Genomic DNA, 18643 nt, shown 5'->3' with positions numbered 1-18643 from the left:
ACCCTCATCACAATCACCTCCCACAGAATGAACCCAGCTTCCCAAAGCCCCAAACCACCCTGGCCCAGGCACCAACACTCAAGTGATCCTCCTGGACCCTGCCCCTGGTTGCCCTGTTCTGTGGAAATAGGGGATGTCTGTCCACCGTCCTCATGTGACTGCAGCTCTTAGATCATCGCTCTAGGTGTTGGGGTGTCCTGCTTCTAGTGTCCCCACTGCGAACACAGGGCCTTCCACAGAGCACAGGCTCCATGAAGGTCTGTGGAATAAATGAGCCGGAGTGGGACACTTATCAAGTCAAATCAGGCTTTTTGTACTTTCTTAAATAATTACTTGAAAAACTCCAATTGAACAGAGATAGATTAGCTGTATAAAATGACAGACAAGTACAGAGGAACTCACCTCAAATACATTTTATTTCTTAATTCTTACTAAGTAGTATCATATTTCCAAAATAGTTATATTCCAAGTCCATGTAATCTTGTTCTGGATCACAAAATAAAATAAAGAGTTCACAATCACTTTTACAAAACAGCAAAACTCATGTTCTTGAACTGGTGACCACAAACACACTGTGATCAACGCTACTGACATAGTTGGACACTGAAGCTCGTTAGGCCTTCTATTACAAGGAATAACATTTGAAAAATTTCTAAAGGAAACAGAAGTGGATCTCCATGTCATTGTAGCGAACAGGGACCAAAGATGCTACACACCAGTTCCCCCAACTCTCCCAGCCATCACGACTGAGAAGGCTGAATGCTCCCTCTTCAAACACAGAGGGAAGGATCAGCTTCCCTTCCTATCCCCAGGACAAGCTGCTGGATGTGGGCCTGAAAGGAGCCTGGCTGCTGCTCTGGCTCAGGGCCCCTCTTCCTCCTCCCTCACACCTATGCACACCGGGGTGGGAAGAACCTGGGACCCCTTCCTTTGACCTTGCGCAGATAGTCCTTGACTTTCTGCTTGCTGGTCTCTGCATAGGCCCGGGGACCCCACAGGAACTCGTAACGAGCAGGGTGGCTGTAAGGCACCTGCCGGTACTGCAGGTACCCCGCCCGCACCCACACTTGGGTCAGCAGCTCCTTGGGCTCCCCATAGATGCAGTGCTCTATCCCAGAAAATACCCCCATCTTGCTGAGTGTTCCCCAGACCTTCTTCTCACTGATCCGGTCCCCTGCTAGAAGAATCAGACTCAGGACCGTCACCAGGAGGCCAGCCTTTGGTATGCTCTGCTCATCCCTCTGCATCTCATTGAGGGTGAGGCCCAGGACAGGGACCATGACATAGATGTGCTCTCTGTGGTCCACCTCTTTCATATCCAGGCCAAAGGCCAGCTGCATGTACTGTGTGGCTTTACGGAAGACCACTGGGAAGTGGGCCTGGTTATCCCTGAGGACTGTATTCAGCATTTCAGCCTGGAAAATCGGCTCCTGGGTGCCATACTTGAGGATCAGGAACTCCAGTAGTTCACACGTCATCCTATTCAGAGCCTGCATAAGCAAGATCTCCGCATCTCCTGCGGCAGAGGAAGATGAGACTGGAGGGAAGGAGGCCAGAGGGGTTGAGGCATCCTCCGCCTCAGCCCCCAGGAGCTGCGCCTCCACTGGGCCCTCGGCCTGGATTTGGCCCTGAAGGTCTTCCTCAGAAGTGCAGAGCTCATTTGTCGGGACCACAGGCATGATGACTGGGGTCTTGTGCCCAGTGTGGGTGTGGCAGGGGGAAAATGGAGACCACTGACCTGGGAAAGAGAGAGAGTGTAAATGGTCACTGTTTTGAAATGCGCCACGGGTGGCTCTGACTGAATCCACTTACTGGTCTTCCTTGAGGGCTGCTCTTGAGCGTTACAGGGGCGCTCCTCCTTGGTGATCAGTCCTCTGTTAAGTGAGGAAGAGAAATTCTGGCTCAGGATTCAGCCAGTACAGCCTGAGCTTCTGGGGCTGACAAGGTGGGGGAATTAGGGCCTTTTGAGGTCCCCTCTGTTCTGGGATGGGGAAACCCTGCGCACACTCAGGACACCCACCTCACCTTGACTGCTGGCACTCCTGTGACCTCAGAACACAGACCTCAGACCTCAGTCTTCTCCTCCTGGTTCCTGGAGCCCCTGTGAGACAAATGGAGGGGGCACCTCGGGGGTAGACTGTGGCACAGACCTAGGCCTTCTGTGCTGGTGGGAGGGGTTGACTCTGTGAGGTCCCCCAGATCTTGGGTGGCTAGTCCCTTTGGGGCTCACGTGTAGTGCTCACTTTTCCACTGGAATGGCCTGGACCTTCCCCCTTTGGGGGCCTGCAGGGAAACTCAGAACAAGAGCCACATCTGGACAAAGTTCCAGGGGGCCTGATATGTGGCCACACCTGCCTAGGGCCTCCCACAGTTCCTAGGCTGGGGAGATGCTGGGTCACCGCTCTTCACGTCCTACTTGGCCTCCCAGCACTGAACAGAAGGGTGGGCGTCTGTTGAGTCCTCCCTCGGTATTCGGGGAGTCTAGCCTCTGCAGACCTGAAGCCTCCGCCCTCCACCAGAACACCTCACCTTAAGGCCCCCAAGAAAGAGGTGAATAAGCTGCTCACCCTACTCTGGAGCCTCCAAGACCATCCCCTGCGCCACCCTCCCCACCCCGGGCATGAACAAGGATCCCTCCCTGCCTTAGGGTCTAACAGCCTCAGTCCTTCCCCGCATGGAGCCTAGACTCCAGGCAGGACCCGCGATTGTCCCGTCCGCCATGTTGGAACTCCGCCATATTCACCAGGTCCCCAGGCTCTCTGAGACCCGGGTGTCAGGAAATCCTGCACATGGTCATCCTGCCCGGGGACCACCAGGGTCCCCTCTGTTCTGGGGTCGGGCTCCCCTCCTCCCTCAGTGTCCTCACCTTGACTCCCGGTAGGACCTGGGCTCTGTCCTCTCCCTACAGCCTGTACTGTACTGAGGCCGGGCTCCTCACACCAAGTCCCCAGTCTCTCTGAGACCTGCATGTGTGACAGGCTTAGTGTGCTCTTCTCACCACAAGGGCTCCCGGGGCCAACAACTGGGGTGGGGATCTGTGGGGTTCCCTCGGTCCTCACACAGGGACCCCTCAGTCCTCCTTCAGGCGCCTCACCTTGCGTCCAATCAGGACCTGGGATTCTCGCCTCTCCCCAACGGAAGCCCCGGCCCCTTATACCAGGGCCCGCCTCTCCAAGACCCGGATGTCAGGAAGTCACACCATGCCTGTTTCGCTCATTCTATCCCACGGACACCCTGGACTGATAACAGAGACGGGCTTAGCACTCTGAGGTCTCCTCTGATTGTGGTCCACGATACCCTATTCCTCCCTCAGTGTCCTCAACTTGACACACCACAGGACCTGGGAATTGGCCCACCTGAGTCTCGGCACCATATGCGAAGTCCCCAGTCTGAGACCCGGATGTCAGGAAGTCTGCCCCTTGTTTCAGGACCTCAGGCTGAGACCCGAATATCAGGAAGTGAGACCGCACATATTGGGCTCAACCTATCCCAGGGCCAGGGTCCCTGCAGACCTCCCTCAGGGTCCTCACCCAGACTCTTTCAGAACCAAAGATCCTCCCTTTCACCCTCTGAGGCCCCTCCCGTATATCAAGTCTCCAGTGTCTCTGCGACCCTGTGCTCATGCCGCCACCAGGGTCTCCCAGGGCTGATAGCAGGTGCCAGGACCTGTGGGGTTACCTGTGTCCTCCCTCAAGGCCCTCATCTTGAGCCCTGGCAGGTCCGGGGGTGTCCTTATGTTGCCCTGAAGCAGGACCCTCACATCAAGGCCTTCACTGCCCTGAGACCCCGGGAGGAGACTGTGGACATGATATCACAGCTCCAAGCCCAGGGCTTCCCAAAGCTGAGATGATCCCACAGGGGTTCCTCAACCCTCTTTCTCTTTGTCACCTTGACTCCCAGCTCACCTAGGCACCGCCCTCAGCTGCCAACTTTGCTCGCCTTAGAGCCAGCATCCCCCCAAGCCAGGACCCCTGAGAGGCAAGCAGGAGAGGGGGCTCGTTTCCACAAGCCTCTCGGGGTTTCCCAGGGCTAAAAGCAGTGACGACCTGTATGTCCTGCACTCCCAGCGCCCCCCTCAGGGTTCTACCTTGACTCCTAGCACAGCTGGGCTCCTTCACTCTGCTGACGTAAACGCAAGCTCCGTGACCCAGGCCTTCATTTCCCCACTCCCAGCGGGGTCAGTGACGTCACATCTGGGCGCCACACCCCATGGTCCCCCATGGCTGTCGGGAGGGCGGGACATGTATCCCTTGGGGAACCTCTGTCCTCATCTCGAGTCTCTGCAGGATGTGGGCTCCTCCCTCTGTCCACATGAGACTGTGCCCTCAAACCGACTCTGACTTCCTGAGTCACTGAGGAAGTGGTGGAGGAGGGGTGGCTCGGCCTGACAGCCCAGACCGGGGTCTCCAGGAGTCCCCGTGGGAATGGAATTGTATTCTATGAGAACCTCTGTTGCGGGGTGACTGGACCCCCTCATCCTCATTCAGGAGGGGGCCTCCTTAACACTCGAGAGAAGGCTGCAGTCCCAGGACAGATGCTGGATGGGGGCCTGCTGTGCCTATGACCATGGGGGATCACAGGGAACCACACATCTTCCGGTGGGGGCCCGTCAGCAGTCACCATACTTGGAAAACATTTTGTATAAAATATTTGGTTTTAGGTGAAGAGGCTGAGTATGGCAGGTGATTTAGGGGAACCCTTGGTTTGATGATTAGATAATATTACCTGTTGGTGGTTGTTCATTTGCTCAATCGTGTCCAAGTCTTTGCAACTCCATGGACTGCAGCGTGCCAGGCTTCCCTGTCCTTCACTATTTCCCAGAGTTTGAACAAACTCATGTCCATTGAGTTTGTGATGCCATCCAACCATCTCATCCTCTCTTGTCCCCTTTTCCTCTTGCCTTCAATTGTTCCCAGCATCAGAGTCTTTTCCAATGAGTTGGCTCTTCTCATCAAGTGGACAAAGTATTGGAGCTTCAACTTCAGCATCAGTCCTTCCAATGAGTATTCAGGGTTGATTTCCTTACAACTGACTGATTTGATCTCCTCGCTGTCCAGGGGACTCTCAAGAGTCTTCTCCAACACCACAGTTCGAAAGCATCAATTCTTCACCATTCAGCCATAAGAGTTGATCCTGTGGGAGTGCTGTCCTTTTCACTGTTTAATCCTCATTCATATTGATGAATACATTTCACATGTCTATGAGGTGTCTGTCAGATTTGTATGTATATATGTGTGTAGATTATATGTTTCCCTCATAGCTCAGTTGGTAAAGAATCTGTGTGCAATGCAGGAGACCTGGTTCAACTCCTGGGTTGTGAAGATCTGCTGGAGAAGGGATAGGCTACCCATTCCAGTATTCTTGGGCTTCTCTTGTGGCTCAGCTGGTGAAGAATCCACCTGCAATGCGGGAGACCTGGGTTCAATCCCTGGGTTGGAAAGGTCCCCTGGAGAAGGGAAAGGCTACCCACTCCAGTATTCTGGCCTGGAGAACTCCATGGACTGTATAGTCCATGGGTTCACAAAGAGTCAGACACGACTGAGTGACATTAAAAAAGAAAAATGGTTATACTCTCGCCTGGAAAATCCCACGGACTGAGGAGCCTGGTGGGCTCCAGTGTATGGGGTCGCTGAGAGTCGGACACGACCAAGAGACTTCACTTTCACTTTTCAGTTTTCACTTTCATGCATTGGAGAAGGAAATGGCAACCCACTCCAGTGGTCTTGCCTGGAGAATCCCAGGGACAGGGAAGCCTGATGGGCTGCCGTCTATGGGGTCGCACGGAGTCGGACATGACTGAAGGGACTTAGCAGCAGCAGTAGCAGCAGTGCTTATATACTCATACATGCACAAACCACAATGTATGCACTAAACATGTATATGTGGGTGTATGTTTGGATTTTTAGCTATATATTAATTCTTGGGCTACACTGCTTTTGCTCAATTGCGTCAGTCGTGTCCAACTTTTTTGCAGCCCAGACGTGGCACACCAGCTCCTCTGTCCATGGGATTCTCTAGGCAAGAATACTGGAGTGGTTTGCTATTTCCTTCTCCAGGGGATCTTCTTGACCTAGGGATTGAACTCGAGTCTCTTGAATCTCCTGCATTGCAGGCAGATTCTTTTGCCATTGAGCCACCATATATATACTTAAATTGTTAGAGTATTTGCTATTACTATGTTTCAATCTATCTCATACTCCAGTCCTATATTTAGTCTCTTCTTTGTATCTGTTGAGATAGTACTTTTTTAAGAAAGGTCAGGCATTTGCTGGCTGGTATATCTGGTGGATATTTTTACAGACTCAGGAATCAGTTCGGTTCAGTTCAGTCACTCAGTCGTATCCAACTCTGTGACTGCATGGACTGCAGCACGCCAGGCCTCCCTGTCCATCACCAACTCTCGGAGCTTACTCAAACTCATGTCCATCGAGTCAGTGATGCCATCCAACCATCTCATCCTCTGTCATCCCCTACTCCTCCCACCTTCAATCTTTCCCAGCATCAGGATCTTTTCCAATGCGTCAGTCCTTCACATCAGGTGGCCAAAGTATTGGAGTTTCAGCTTCAGCATCAGTCCTTCCAATGAACATTCAGGACTGATTTCCTTTAGGATGGACTGGTTGGATCTCCTTGCAGACCAAGGGACTCTCAAGAGTCTTCTCCAACACCACAGTTCAAAAACATCAGTTTACCAGGGAAGCCCGAAGCTCAGCAAATGTCAAGGCTGCAGTGGTGCCCAGTCCTTCTTCTGTGCCCTCATGTTCCACTGGGTTTTACTTCAGCAGTATCAGGTTCTGGTTGTGATTCAATTCACTTTCACTCCCTCCAGGAGTCCGCAGCTAGAAACCAGGCTGTGTGTGTGCTAAGTCTCTACAGTCCTGTCTGACACTTTGTAGCACACCAGGTTCCTCTGTCCATGGGATTCTCCAGGCAAGAATACTGGAGTGAGTTGCCATTTCCTATGATGGAGGATCTTCCTGACCCAGGGATCAAACCTGTGTCTCTCATGTCTCCTGCATTGGCAGGCGGGTTCTTCACCACTAGTGCCACCTGGGAAGCTGCAGAAATCAGGCTTTTTTGTACTTTCTTAAATAATTACTTGAAAAACTCCAATTGAACAGAGATAGATTAGCTGTATAAAATGACAGACAAGAAGTACAGAGGAACTCACCTCAAATACATTTTATTTCTTAATTCTTACTAAGTAGTATCATATTTCCAAAATAGTTATATTCCAAGTCCATGTAATCTTGTTCAGGGTGACAAAATAAAATGAGAGTTCACAATCACTTTTACAAAACAGCAAAACTCATGTTCTTGAACTGGTGACCACAAACACACTGTGATCAACGTTACTGACATAGTTGGACACTGAAGCTCGTTAGGCCTTCTATTACAAGGAATAACATTTGAAAAATTTCTAAAGGAAACAGAAGTGGATCTCCATGTCATTGTAGCGAACAGGAACCAAAGATGCTACACACCAGTTCCCCCAACTCTCCCAGCCGTCACGACTGAGAAGGCTGAATGCTCCCTCTTCAAACACAGAGGGAAGCATCAGCCTCCCTTCCTACCCCCAGGACAAGCTGCTGGATGTGGGCCTGAAAGGAGCCTGGCTGCTGCTCTGGCTCAGGGCCCCTCTTCCTCCTCCCTCACACCTATGTCCACCGGGGTGGGAAGAACCTGGGACCCCTTCCATTGATCTTGCGCAGATAGTCCTTGACTTTCTGCTTGCTGGTCTCTGCATAGGCCCGGGGACCCCACAGGAACTCGTAACGAGCAGGGTGGCTGTAACGCACCTGCCGGTACTTCAGGTACCCCGCCCGCACCCACACTTGGGTCAGCAGCTCCTTGGGCTCCCCATAGATGCAGTGCTGTGCCCCAGGAAATACCTCTATCTTGCTAAGTGCTCCCCAGACCTTCTCCTCACTGATCCGGTCCCCTGCTAGGATAATCAGGCTCAGGGCTGCCACCAGGAGGCCAGCCTTTGGTATGCTCTGCTCATCCCTCTGCATCTCATTGAGGGTGAGGCCCAGGACAGGGACCATGACATAGATGTGCTCTCTGTGGTCCACCTCTTTCATATCCAGGCCAAAGGCCAGCTGCAGGCACTGTGTGGCTTTACGGAAGACCACTGGGAAGTGGGCCTGGTTATCCCTGAGGACTGTATTCAGCATTTCAGCCTGGAAAATCGGCTCCTGGGTGCCATACTTGAGGATCAGGAACTCCAGTAGTTCACATGTCATCCTATTCAGAGCCTGCATAAGCAAGATCTCCGCATCTCCAATGGCAGAGGAAGATGAGACTGGAGGGAAGGAGGCCAGAGGGGTTGAGGCATCCTCCGCCTCAGCCCCCAGGAGCTGCGCCTCCACTGGGCCCTCGGCCTGGATTTGGCCCTGAAGGTCTTCCTCAGAAGTGCAGAGCTCATTCGTCGGGACCACAGGCATGATGACTGGGGTCTTGTGCCCAGTGGGGGTGTGGTAGGGGGAAAATGGAGACCACTGACCTGGGAAAGAGAGAGAGTGTAAATGGTCTCAGTTTTGAAATGCGCCACGGGTGGCTCTGACTGAGTCCACTTACTGGTCTTCCTTGAGGGCTGCTCTTGGGCGTTACAGGGGCGCTCCTCCTTGGTGGTCAGTCCCCTGTCAAGTGAGGAAGAGAAATGCCGGCTCAGGCTGCAGCCAGTACAGCCTGAGCTTCTGGGGCTGACAAGGTGGGGGAATTAGGCCCTTTTGAGGTCTCCTCTGTTCTGGGATGGGGAAACCCTGCGCACACTCAGGACACCCACCTCACCTTGACTGCTGGCACTCCTGTGACCTCAGAACACAGACCTCAGACCTCAGTCTTCTCCTCCTGGTTCCTGGAGCCCCTGTGAGACAAATGGAGGGGGCACCTTGGGGGTAGACTGTGGCACAGACCTAGGCCTTCTGTGCTGGTAGGAGGGGTTGACTCTGTGAAGTCCCCCCAGATCTTGGGTGGCTAGTCCCTTTGGGGCTCACGTGTAGTGCTCACTTTTCCACTGGAATGGCCTGGACTTTCCCTCTTTGGGGGCCTGCAGGGAAACTCAGAACAAGAGCCATGTCTGGACAAACTTTTGGGGGGGCCTGATATGTGGCCTCACCTGCCTAGGGCCTCCCGTGGTTCCTAAGCTGGGGAGATGCTGGGTCACCGCTCCTCACATCCTATCTGGCTTCCCAGCACTGAACAGAGGGGCGGGCGTCTGCTGAGTCCTCCCTCAGTATCCAGGGAGTGTGGCCTCTGCAGACCTGAAGCCTCTGCCCTCCACCAGAACACCTCACTTTAAGGCCCCTAAGAAAGAGGTGAATAAGCTGCTCACCCTGCTCTGGGGCCTCCAAGACCGGCCCCCGTGCCAGCCCTCCGGGCAAGAGCAAGGATCCCTCCCTGCCTTAGGGTCTAACAGCCTCAGTCCTTCCCCGCATGGAGCCTAGACTCCAGGCAGGACCCGCGATTGTCCCGTCCGCCATGTTGAAACCCCGCCACATTCACCAGGTCCCCAGGCTCTCTGAGAACCGGGGGTCAGGAAATCCTGCACATGGTCATCCCACCCTGGGACTACCAGGGTCCCCTCAGTTCTGGGGTCGGGCTCCCCTCCTCCCTCAGTGTCCTCACCTTGACTCCTGGTAGGACCTGGGCTCTGTCCTCTCCCTACCTGAGGCCCGGCTCCTCACACCAAGTCCCCAGTCTCTCTGAGACCTGCATGTGTGACAGGCTTAGTGTGCTCTTCTCACCACAAGGGCTCCCGGGGCCAACAACTGGGGTGGGGATCTGTGGGGTTCCGTCGGTCCTCACACAGGGACCCCTCAGTCCTCCTTCAGGCGCCTCACCTTGCGTCCAATCAGGACCTGGGATTCTCGCCTCTCCCCAACGGAAGCCCCCGCCCCTTATACCAGGGCCCGCCTCTCCAAGACCCGGATGTCAGGAAGTCGGACCATGCCTGTTTTGCTCATTCTATCCCACGGACACCCTGGACTGATAACAGAGACGGGCTTAGCACTCTGAGGTCTCCTCTGATTGTGGTCCACGATACCCTATTCCTCCCTCAGTGTCCTCAACTTGACACACCACAGGACCTGGGAATTGGCCCACCTGAGTCTCGGCACCATATGCGAAGTCCCCAGTCTGAGACCCGGATGTCAGGAAGTCTGCCCCTTGTTTCAGGACCTCAGGCTGAGACCCGAATATCAGGAAGTGAGACCGCACATATTGGGCTCAACCTATCCCAGGGCCAGGGTCCCTGCAGACCTCCCTCAGGGTCCTCACCCAGACTCTTTCAGAACCTAAGATCCTCCCCTTCACCCTCTGAGGCCCCTCCCGTATATCAAGTCTCCAGTGTCTCTGCGACCCTGTGCTCATGCCGCCACCAGGGTCTCCCAGGGCTGACAGCAGGTGCCAGGACCTGTGGGGTTACCTGTGTCCTCCGTCAAGGCCCTCATCTTGAGTCCTGACAAGTCCGGGGATGTCCCTATGTCGACCTGAAGCAGGACCCTCACATCAAGGCCTTCACTGCCCTTAAACCCCGGGAGGACACTGTGGACGTGTTTAAGGGCTCCTAAGCCCAGGGCTTCCCAAAGCTGAGATGATCCCACAGGGGTTCCTCAACCCTCTTTCTCTTTGTCACCTTGACTCCCAGCTCACCTAGGCACCGCCCTCAGCTGCCAACTTTGCTTGCCTTAGAACCCGCATCTCCCCAAGCCAGGACCCCTGAGAAGCAAGCAGGAGAAGGGGCTCGTTCCTCCAAACCTGTCAGGGTCTTGCACGGCTAAAAGCAGTGACGACCTGTATGTCCTGGGGTCCCAGCGCCCCCTTCAGGGTTCTATCTTTACTCCTAGCACAGCTGCGCTCCTTCACTCTGCTGACTTGAACCCGAGTTCCATGACCCAGGCCCTCACTTCTCCCCTCCCAGCGGGGTCAGTGACGTCACATCTGGACGCCACACCCTGTGGTCCCCCACGGCTGTCGGGAGGGCCGCACATGCATCCCTTGGGCACCCTCAGTCCTAACCTCTAGTCTCTCCAGGACGGGGGCCCCTCCCTCTGTCCACATGAGACTGTGCCCTCAGACCAACTCTGACTCCCTGAGTCACTGAGGAAGTGGTGGAGGAGGGGTGGCTCGGCCTGACAGCCCAGACCGGGGTCTCCAGGAGTCCCAGTAGGAGTGGAGTTGTATTGGATGGGAACCTCTTCCGGGGTGACTGGAACCCCTCATCCTCACTCAAGAGGGGGACTCCTTAATACTCGATAGATAGCTGCAGTCCCAGGACAGATGCTGGATGGGGGCCCTCTGTGCCCATGACCATGGGGGAGCAACGGGAACTACACATCTTCCCATGGGGGCCCCTCAGCATTCACCATACTTCAAAAACATTTTATATAAAATATTTGGTTTTAGGTGATGTGGCTGAGTAGTGGCAGGTGATTTAGGGGAACCCTTGGTTTGATGATTAAATAATATTACCTGTTGGTTGTTGTTCATTCACTCAGTCGTGTCTGATTCTTTGGGACTCCATGGACTGTAGCATGCCAGGCTTCCCTGTCCATCACCAACCCCCAGAACCTACACAGATTCATGTCCATTGAGTAGATGATGCCATCCAACCATCTCATCCTCTGTCGTTCCCTTCTCCTTCTGCCTTCAATTGTTCCCAGCATCAGTCTTTTCCAATGAGTTGGCTCTTTGCATCAAGTGGCCAAAGTATCGGAGTTCCAACTTCAGCATCAGTCCTTCCAATGAGTATTCTATTCAGGGTTGATTTCATTTAGGATTGACTGATTTGATCCCCTTGCTGTCCGAAGGACTCTCAAGAGTCTTCTCCACCACCACAGTTCAAAAGCATCAAATCTTCAGAGCTCAGTGATAAGAATTAATCCTGTTGGAGTGCTATCCTTTTTACTCCAACAATGAATGTTTAAATCCTCATTCATATTGCTGAATACATTTCAAATGTCTATGAGGTGTGTGTTAGATTTGTATGTATAATATTTGTGTAGATTAGATGTTTCCCTCATAGCTCAGTTGGGAAAGAATCTGCCGCAGTGCAGGAGACCCAGTTCAATTCCTGGGTTGGGAAGATCTGCTGGAGAAGGGATAGGCTACCCACTGCAGTATTCTTGGGCTTCCCTGTGGCTCAGCTGGTGAAGAATCCACCTGCAATGAGGGAGACCAGGGTTCGATCCCTGGTTTTGAAGATCCCCTGGAGAAGTGAAAGGCTACCCACTTCAGTATTCTGGCCTGGAGAATTCCATGGACTGTATAGTCTATGGGTTCACAAAGAGTCAGACACAACTGAGTGATTTTAAAAAAGAAAAATGGTTATATGTGCTTATATACTCATACATGGACAAACCACAGTGTATGTACTGAACATGTATATGTGGATGTATGCTTGGATTTTTAGCTATATATTAATTTTTGGACTACACTGCTGCTACTCAATTGTTTCAGTCATGTCCAACTTTTTGCATCCCTATGGACTGTAGCACACCAGCTCCGCTGTCCATGGGATTCTCTAGGTAAGAATACTGGAGTGGTTTGTTATGTCCTTCTCCAGGGGATCTTCTTGACCCAGGGATTAAACTCGAGTCTCTTGCATCTCCTGCATTGCAGGCAGATTCTTTTACCATTGAGCCACCATATATATACTTAAATTGTTAGAGTATCTGCTATTGCTATGTTTCAATCTATCTCATACTCCAGTTCTATATTTAGTCTCTTTGTATCTGTTGAGATAGTACTTTTAAGGAAAGGTCAGGCCTTTGCTGGCTGGTATATCAGGTGGATATTTGCACAGACTCAGGAATCAGTTTGGTTCAGTTCACTCAGTCGTATCCGACTCTGCAACCGCATGGACTGCAGCACGCCAGGCCTCCCTGTCCATCACCAACTCTCGGAGCTTACTCAAACTCATGCCCATCGAGTTGGTGATGCCATCCAACCATCTCATCCTCTGTCGTCCCCTACTCCTCCCACCTTCAATCTTTCCCAGCATCAGGGTCTTTTCCAATGAATCAGTCCTTCGCATCAGAGGGCAAACTATTGGAGTTTCAGCTTCAGCATCAGTCCTTCCAATGAACATTCAGGACTGATTTCCTTTAGGATGGACTGGTTGGATCTCCTTGCAGACCAAGGGACTCTCAAGAGTCTTCTCCAACACCACAGTTCAAAAGCATCATTTCACCAGGGAAGCCCGAAGCTCAGCAAATGTCAAGGCTGCAGTGATGCCCAGTCCTTCTTCTGTGCCCTCATGTTCCACTGGGTTTTGCTTCAGCAGTATCAGGTTCTGGTTGTGATTCAATTCACTTTCACTCCCTCCAGGAGTCCGCAGCTAGAAACCAGGCTGTGTGTGTGCTAAGTCTCTACAGTCCTGTCTGACACTTTGTAGCACACCAGGTTCCTCTGTCCATGGGATTCTCCAGGCAAGAATACTGGAGTGAGTTGCCATTTCCTATGATGGAGGATCTTCCTGACCCAGGGATCAAACCTCTGTCTCTCATGTCTCCTGCATTGGCAGGCGGGTTCTTCACCACTAGTGCCACCTGGGAAGCTGCAGAAACCAGGCTAGTCCTGCTGTATCATCCACCTCCTGGCAGCCCAGATCCAGATCCGTGCACCAGCCACTCCCCAGGCAGTTAGAGACCCGTCTAGCACATCCTGAGACAGTCACTGCCTGGAACGGGGCCCTTGGTGCCCAGCACTTGTGGTAGCAATTGCAGTCCACATTGGGCTCCTCAGATTCAGTTCACATGCCCAGAGACAAGGGTGCTACCTGCTGCTCTGTGCAGGGTGAGAGCCCTCACTGGCAGCGCGCTGAGCACAATCTTGGCTGCTCTGCCTTCTCACTCAAGTACTTCTGATTGTGCTGCTCATCTCAGTGATTCCTCGAAGTCCAACACATTGTGCCAGCCCTGTGCATACAGCAGTGAATGGAAGAGGCAGAGGTTGACTTTACGGAGTGCCCATCTGAAGATCCCAGATCGGATTGAAACAAACCTTGAATTCTCCCTGAATCCTCATCCTTCTGCTGTGGCAGGATATTTGGGGATGTTGACCAACAGACCCATGTGTTATGCCCTCACCCCAGGAGTTAGGGTCAAAGGTGGGAGGATGATAGAAATCCCAGGTCAGAGGAACTTGTGATCCCTCGCTGGACTGTACCCTGAACAGTGTTCAGTCTTAGAAGTCCTCTCCCACCAGCATGGCTCTGCTGTGGAATTGCCGGAGGCAGCTCCCTGTGCTTCCTGTGGCACTAAAGTAGCATAGGAAAGCAGCTGAGCTTACCTGTGTCCCCAAGAAGAAGTAGTGATTGTGGCAGAGAAAGAAAAAGTCACCCTCCAAAGGATGTTGCTGTGGACGGTGTAGCTAGGAACCAGGCTAGGATGACGACACCTCATTGGAAGCCAGCATGAAGATGTGCTGTCTTCGAGGGCCACATGGGATGTACTGCTACATCACAGTCCAGTGGATGCTGGCGTATACAGTGGCCAATGACAGGGGCCAGATTCTCTGTTTCTCCAGATGCCAGGAAACTAAGCCTCACAGAATTTAGGTGATAGCCTGCTAGGAGGAGAAAATCCCAAGTTGCTGGATAGCAATAATTAGTCATTAGTAAGAAGTAACTGGAGCAATGTGGAATTAAAATGTCTGTTCTCTGGTGGAGTCGAGGTTCCAGATAGGGCTCGTTTGTGGTAGGTCAAATTCTGTATGGCCTCCAAGTTTTCTACCCGTCCCCCCCCGCCCCCCCCGTATATATGTCCGTGTATAATCCCTTCTCCTTGAATATATGTTGTATGGGTGGAATGGACTACTTGTTTGCCAACAATAGTGTGTGTGGGAGGTGTAGGAATTTTTGCAGATATAATTAAGGTCCCTAATCAGATGACTTTCACTTAATCAAAAGGGAGATTATCCTGTGTGATTCTGACCTCATCAGGTGATCTTTACAAAAGAGGGCCAGGCTTTCCCCGCATTAGAGAGCTTCCCCTTGCTGGCCTTGATGAAGTAGACTACCATGTGAGAGCACCTGTAAGAGGGCTGTGTGGCAAGGAACTGTAAGTGGTATCTAGGAGCTGAGAGCAATTCTTGGATGATGGCCAGCAAGAAAATGAGGACCTCGGTCCTATACCCCAAGAAACTGAACTCTGTCAACAATAAGAATCAGTTGGAAGAGAACCCAGGGCCTCAGATGAGAACATAGCCCTGGCTAGCACATCGACTGCAGCTTTGTGAAACCCTGAGCAGAAGACCCAGTTAACCTGCACCCAGACTTCTGACCCAAAGAAGCTATGAGGTAATAAATGGGTGGTCTTTACAGCCACTGAGATTGTGGTTACACAGCACTTATTGGTCCTTCTTCATTCATGGAAGACTCAGGCACCTGGCTCACTGGTGTCCTTGGCATCCTGAGTCCTGCCATCATCCTGGTTGACTTTAGTATCTACCTGGGCAGCCCACGCTACTCATAGTTCCTTGACTTCTCCCTTGCCTCTGACAATCTCTCTTCTCTGCACCTCAGCTCCCCACCTGCACAGCCACATTCTCGACTTTTCATTCTCACGATCTGCTCCACCTCAAACATCTTAAACTTTGGGATCCCACTCTGACTAAAATCAGTTCTCTCATGCCCTCACTCTTAACCACTGTCACCCAAGCTGCTCTCTCATGAGCCCCCTGCATTTGCTCTCACTCTTGTCCTTCTGCTGCTACTTCCCAGCGAAATAATAACAAAACCAATAGAATTATGCCAACTGGTGCAAGTAATTTTCTATTTTAGCTTACCTTCAGCATAGCTCATCAATCGCATTGCATTTTGAAATGTTTTTAAGTTGTGTTTCTTTTCTAGGGTTACTGTGACTAAATACCACAAACTACATGGCTTAGAACAACAAAAATGTATTCTCTCACTATATGGAAACAGGAAGTCTGGAATCAAGGTATTTGCAGAGCTTTGCACCTTCTGAAACCAGTAAGAGAAGGATCTTTCCTTACCCCATCCAGCTGCTGGTGGTTTACTGGCATTTTTTGCTATTCATTGTCTTGTCGATGCATCATTCCAATCCTCCATCTTCAGGTTGACATTTTCTTTCTGTATGTGCCTGCCTTCTGGGTGCAAATTTCCCCCTTTTTATAAGGACATCAGTCACATTAGATTACATTCCACCTTACTGACCTGATTTTACCTTGATTACCTCTGTAATAACCGTATTTCCAGATAAGGTCACATGTGGAATTATTAGGGATGAGGACTTCAAAAAATCTTTTTTGGGGCAGTGGGTTGTGGGCAGACACAATTCAACCCGGAATGAAAGTCAGGGAGAACAAAAGGCACATAATACAAATCAAAGGTCCTATGCCCTTCCCATCAGCATCCCTTTCTCATTTTCAGCGTTTCTAGTTTCAGTTTGTCTGATAGTTTGCCTCGATCTTTGTAAATACTGTGCTTATATCTATATTAACTTTTTAATGTAGTTCTCAACTTTAGACATTCTCTGCTGACTTCCTGCTATGCTAGATGGCATTATAGTTCACTCATCCTTTTGTCTTTTTAAGTCTATATTTTAAATTTTTGATTGCGGTAATTGATCAAGCATACACAAAAGTAAAGAAAAGAGAATAATAAAACTCACGTGCTCATCACTGAAGTTCATCAGTTATTAACTCATGACCCATTTCTTTTCATCTGTCTCCCTACCATTTTCCCTTTTCCTCTTTTTTTTTTTTTTTTTTGAAAAGTATTTATTTGAGTGCATCAAGCCTTAGTTGTGGCACATGGGATCTTTGTTGTGGATGTGGGATCTTTTGATGTGGCACGCAGGCTTAGCTGCTGTATAACTTGTGGGATCTCACTTCCCTGACCAGGGATCAAACCCATGTCCCCTGCATTTGAAGGCAAATTCCTAACCATTGGATCACAAGGGAAGTCCCACATTTCTGAGTTTTACAGATACTGTAACTGCCTCCAGAGGGAAAAGGCGAACTGACTGATGACCTGACTGCAGCCATGCCATAAAATGCTTCATCTTGAGCCAATACTGAAAGGTTGTCCCTATGAGCCGTGAGTGACGCCAGGATTCTTGGCCTGCAGAGAGGAATTCGATCCAGGGCCAGTGACAAGGCTTGATCTCTCAGAGCTTTGTGTAGTAAAGTTTTTATTAAAGTATGAAAGAGATAGAGAAAGCTTCTGACATAGACATCAGAAGGCGGCAGAAAGAGTGCACCCTTGTTTGTTTAGAGCAAGAAGTTATATACCTATTGAAAAGTCAAAAGTGAAAGTGAAGTCGCTCAGTTGTGTCCAACTCTTTGCGACCCCATGGATTGTAGCCCATGGAACTTTCCAGGCGAGAGTACTGGAGTGGGTTGGCATTTCCTTCTCCAGGGGAGCTTCCTGATCCAGGGCTCAAACCTGGGTCTCCCACATTGCACACAGAGGCTTTACCTCTGAGCCACCAGGGAAGCCCTATCAGCAAGCTGCTCATTAGAGAAAGGAATGCCTCGAAACTGAGAGAGTGGCACCAGGCCCCTCACCCACAACATGCATTTGGCACAAGATGAGTCATCCTGATCCATAAAACAATTCACATGAATCTTGAAGAAAGGCTGGTTTCCAAGCAAATACATAGTTTAATTAACATAGCTTAAGTGAACATTTCCATGAGTAAAACATACTGGTTTGTTGAGCTATTATCCCCTCTGAGTCTTGGGTGGAACCTACTTGAAGAAAGACAGAGTTTAAAGTAAATAATGAAATAAGTTCAATAACATTGCTTAAGAGAAGTATTTCCATAGGAAAAACACATTGGTTAGCTAAAGGTTTGAGAGAAGTTAAGTTCAGGTGGTAACAGGTATCATCATGGAAATGCGGAATTTTAAAAGAAACCTCCTTTTACTTTGTATAGAGAAGGAAAAAAAGTCTGACACTTGTAGTTTGTTTCCTCCTGCCGCTTAAGAGAGGGGGAGAAAATTCTGACACTTGCTGCCTATTTCCTCGGCTTGGGGACCCTCTAACCCTCCTGCCTGTTACGCTCTCAGTCCCAAGTCTATGCCTAGCATACTTCCAAGAACTGGCCTTAAGAGAACTGATTAACATTATCACACATAATAAACTATATATTTATCTGTGTGTGTGGTGTGTGTGTGTTAGTCGCTCAGTCGTGTCCAACTCTTTGCGACCCCACCAACTGTAGCCCACGAGGCTTCTCTGTCCATGGAATTCTCCAGGCAAGACTACTGGAGTGGATTACTATTTCTTTCTCCAGAGGATCTTCCCAACCCAGGGATCGAACTCTGGTCTCCTGCATTGCGGGCAAACTCTTTACCAATTGAGCTACAGGGAAGTCCTTGGGGGCATCAACATAATTGTAGCTTGTCCTGCCTGTGTATGTACACAGGAAAGTATCAGCTCAGTTCAGTTGCTCAGTCATGTCCGACTCTTTGTGACCCCATGAACTGCAGCACACCAGGCTTCCCTGTTCATCACCACTCCTGGATCTTGCTTAAACTCATGACCATCCAGTCGGTAATGCCATCCAACCATCTCACCCTGTGTCGGCCCCTTCTCCTTCTGCCTTCAATCTTTCCCAGCATCAGGGTCTTTTCCAATGAGTCATATCTTTGCATCAGGTGGCCTATG

The 18643-nt window shown here is 50.9% G+C and overlaps 2 protein-coding genes across 2 annotated transcripts in view; both read right to left on the bottom strand.

Annotated features, from left to right (window-relative positions):
• Positions 1–303: 303 nt before the first annotated feature.
• Positions 304–2523, bottom strand: LOC139181160 (melanoma-associated antigen 10-like). Its single transcript, XM_070784032.1, has 3 exons — positions 2026–2523; positions 1813–1874; positions 304–1738 (listed from the first exon to the last, which is right to left on the bottom strand). The coding sequence occupies exon 3, from the start codon at positions 1677–1679 to the stop codon at positions 891–893; it is 789 nt and encodes a 262-aa protein (XP_070640133.1). The 5' UTR covers positions 1680–1738; positions 1813–1874; positions 2026–2523; the 3' UTR covers positions 304–890.
• Positions 2524–7658: 5135 nt separating this feature from the next.
• Positions 7659–18643, bottom strand: part of LOC139181473 (melanoma-associated antigen 8-like) — a 92324-nt gene continuing 81339 nt past the window's right edge. The window contains exons 2-5 of the mRNA XM_070785001.1: positions 10430–10548; positions 8794–8869; positions 8581–8642; positions 7659–8506 (exon numbers count right to left, since the gene is read on the bottom strand). Of these exons, the coding sequence (XP_070641102.1) occupies positions 7659–8506; positions 8581–8642; positions 8794–8869; positions 10430–10548 (1105 nt within the window). The remainder of the gene's footprint in view (positions 8507–8580; positions 8643–8793; positions 8870–10429; positions 10549–18643) is intronic.

This window comes from Bos indicus, chromosome X, assembly GCF_029378745.1.
Source record: "Bos indicus isolate NIAB-ARS_2022 breed Sahiwal x Tharparkar chromosome X, NIAB-ARS_B.indTharparkar_mat_pri_1.0, whole genome shotgun sequence".
In the NCBI taxonomy this organism is placed as follows: domain Eukaryota; kingdom Metazoa; phylum Chordata; class Mammalia; order Artiodactyla; family Bovidae; genus Bos; species Bos indicus.
Note: the sequence above shows the minus strand (reverse complement) of the source record. Positions and strands in the feature narration are given on the sequence as shown.

Coding starts and splice junctions, on each gene's coding strand:
- LOC139181160 (XM_070784032.1), bottom strand. CDS start 1,679: ATGCCTGTGGTCCCGACAAATGAGCTCTGCACTTCTGAGGAAGACCTT.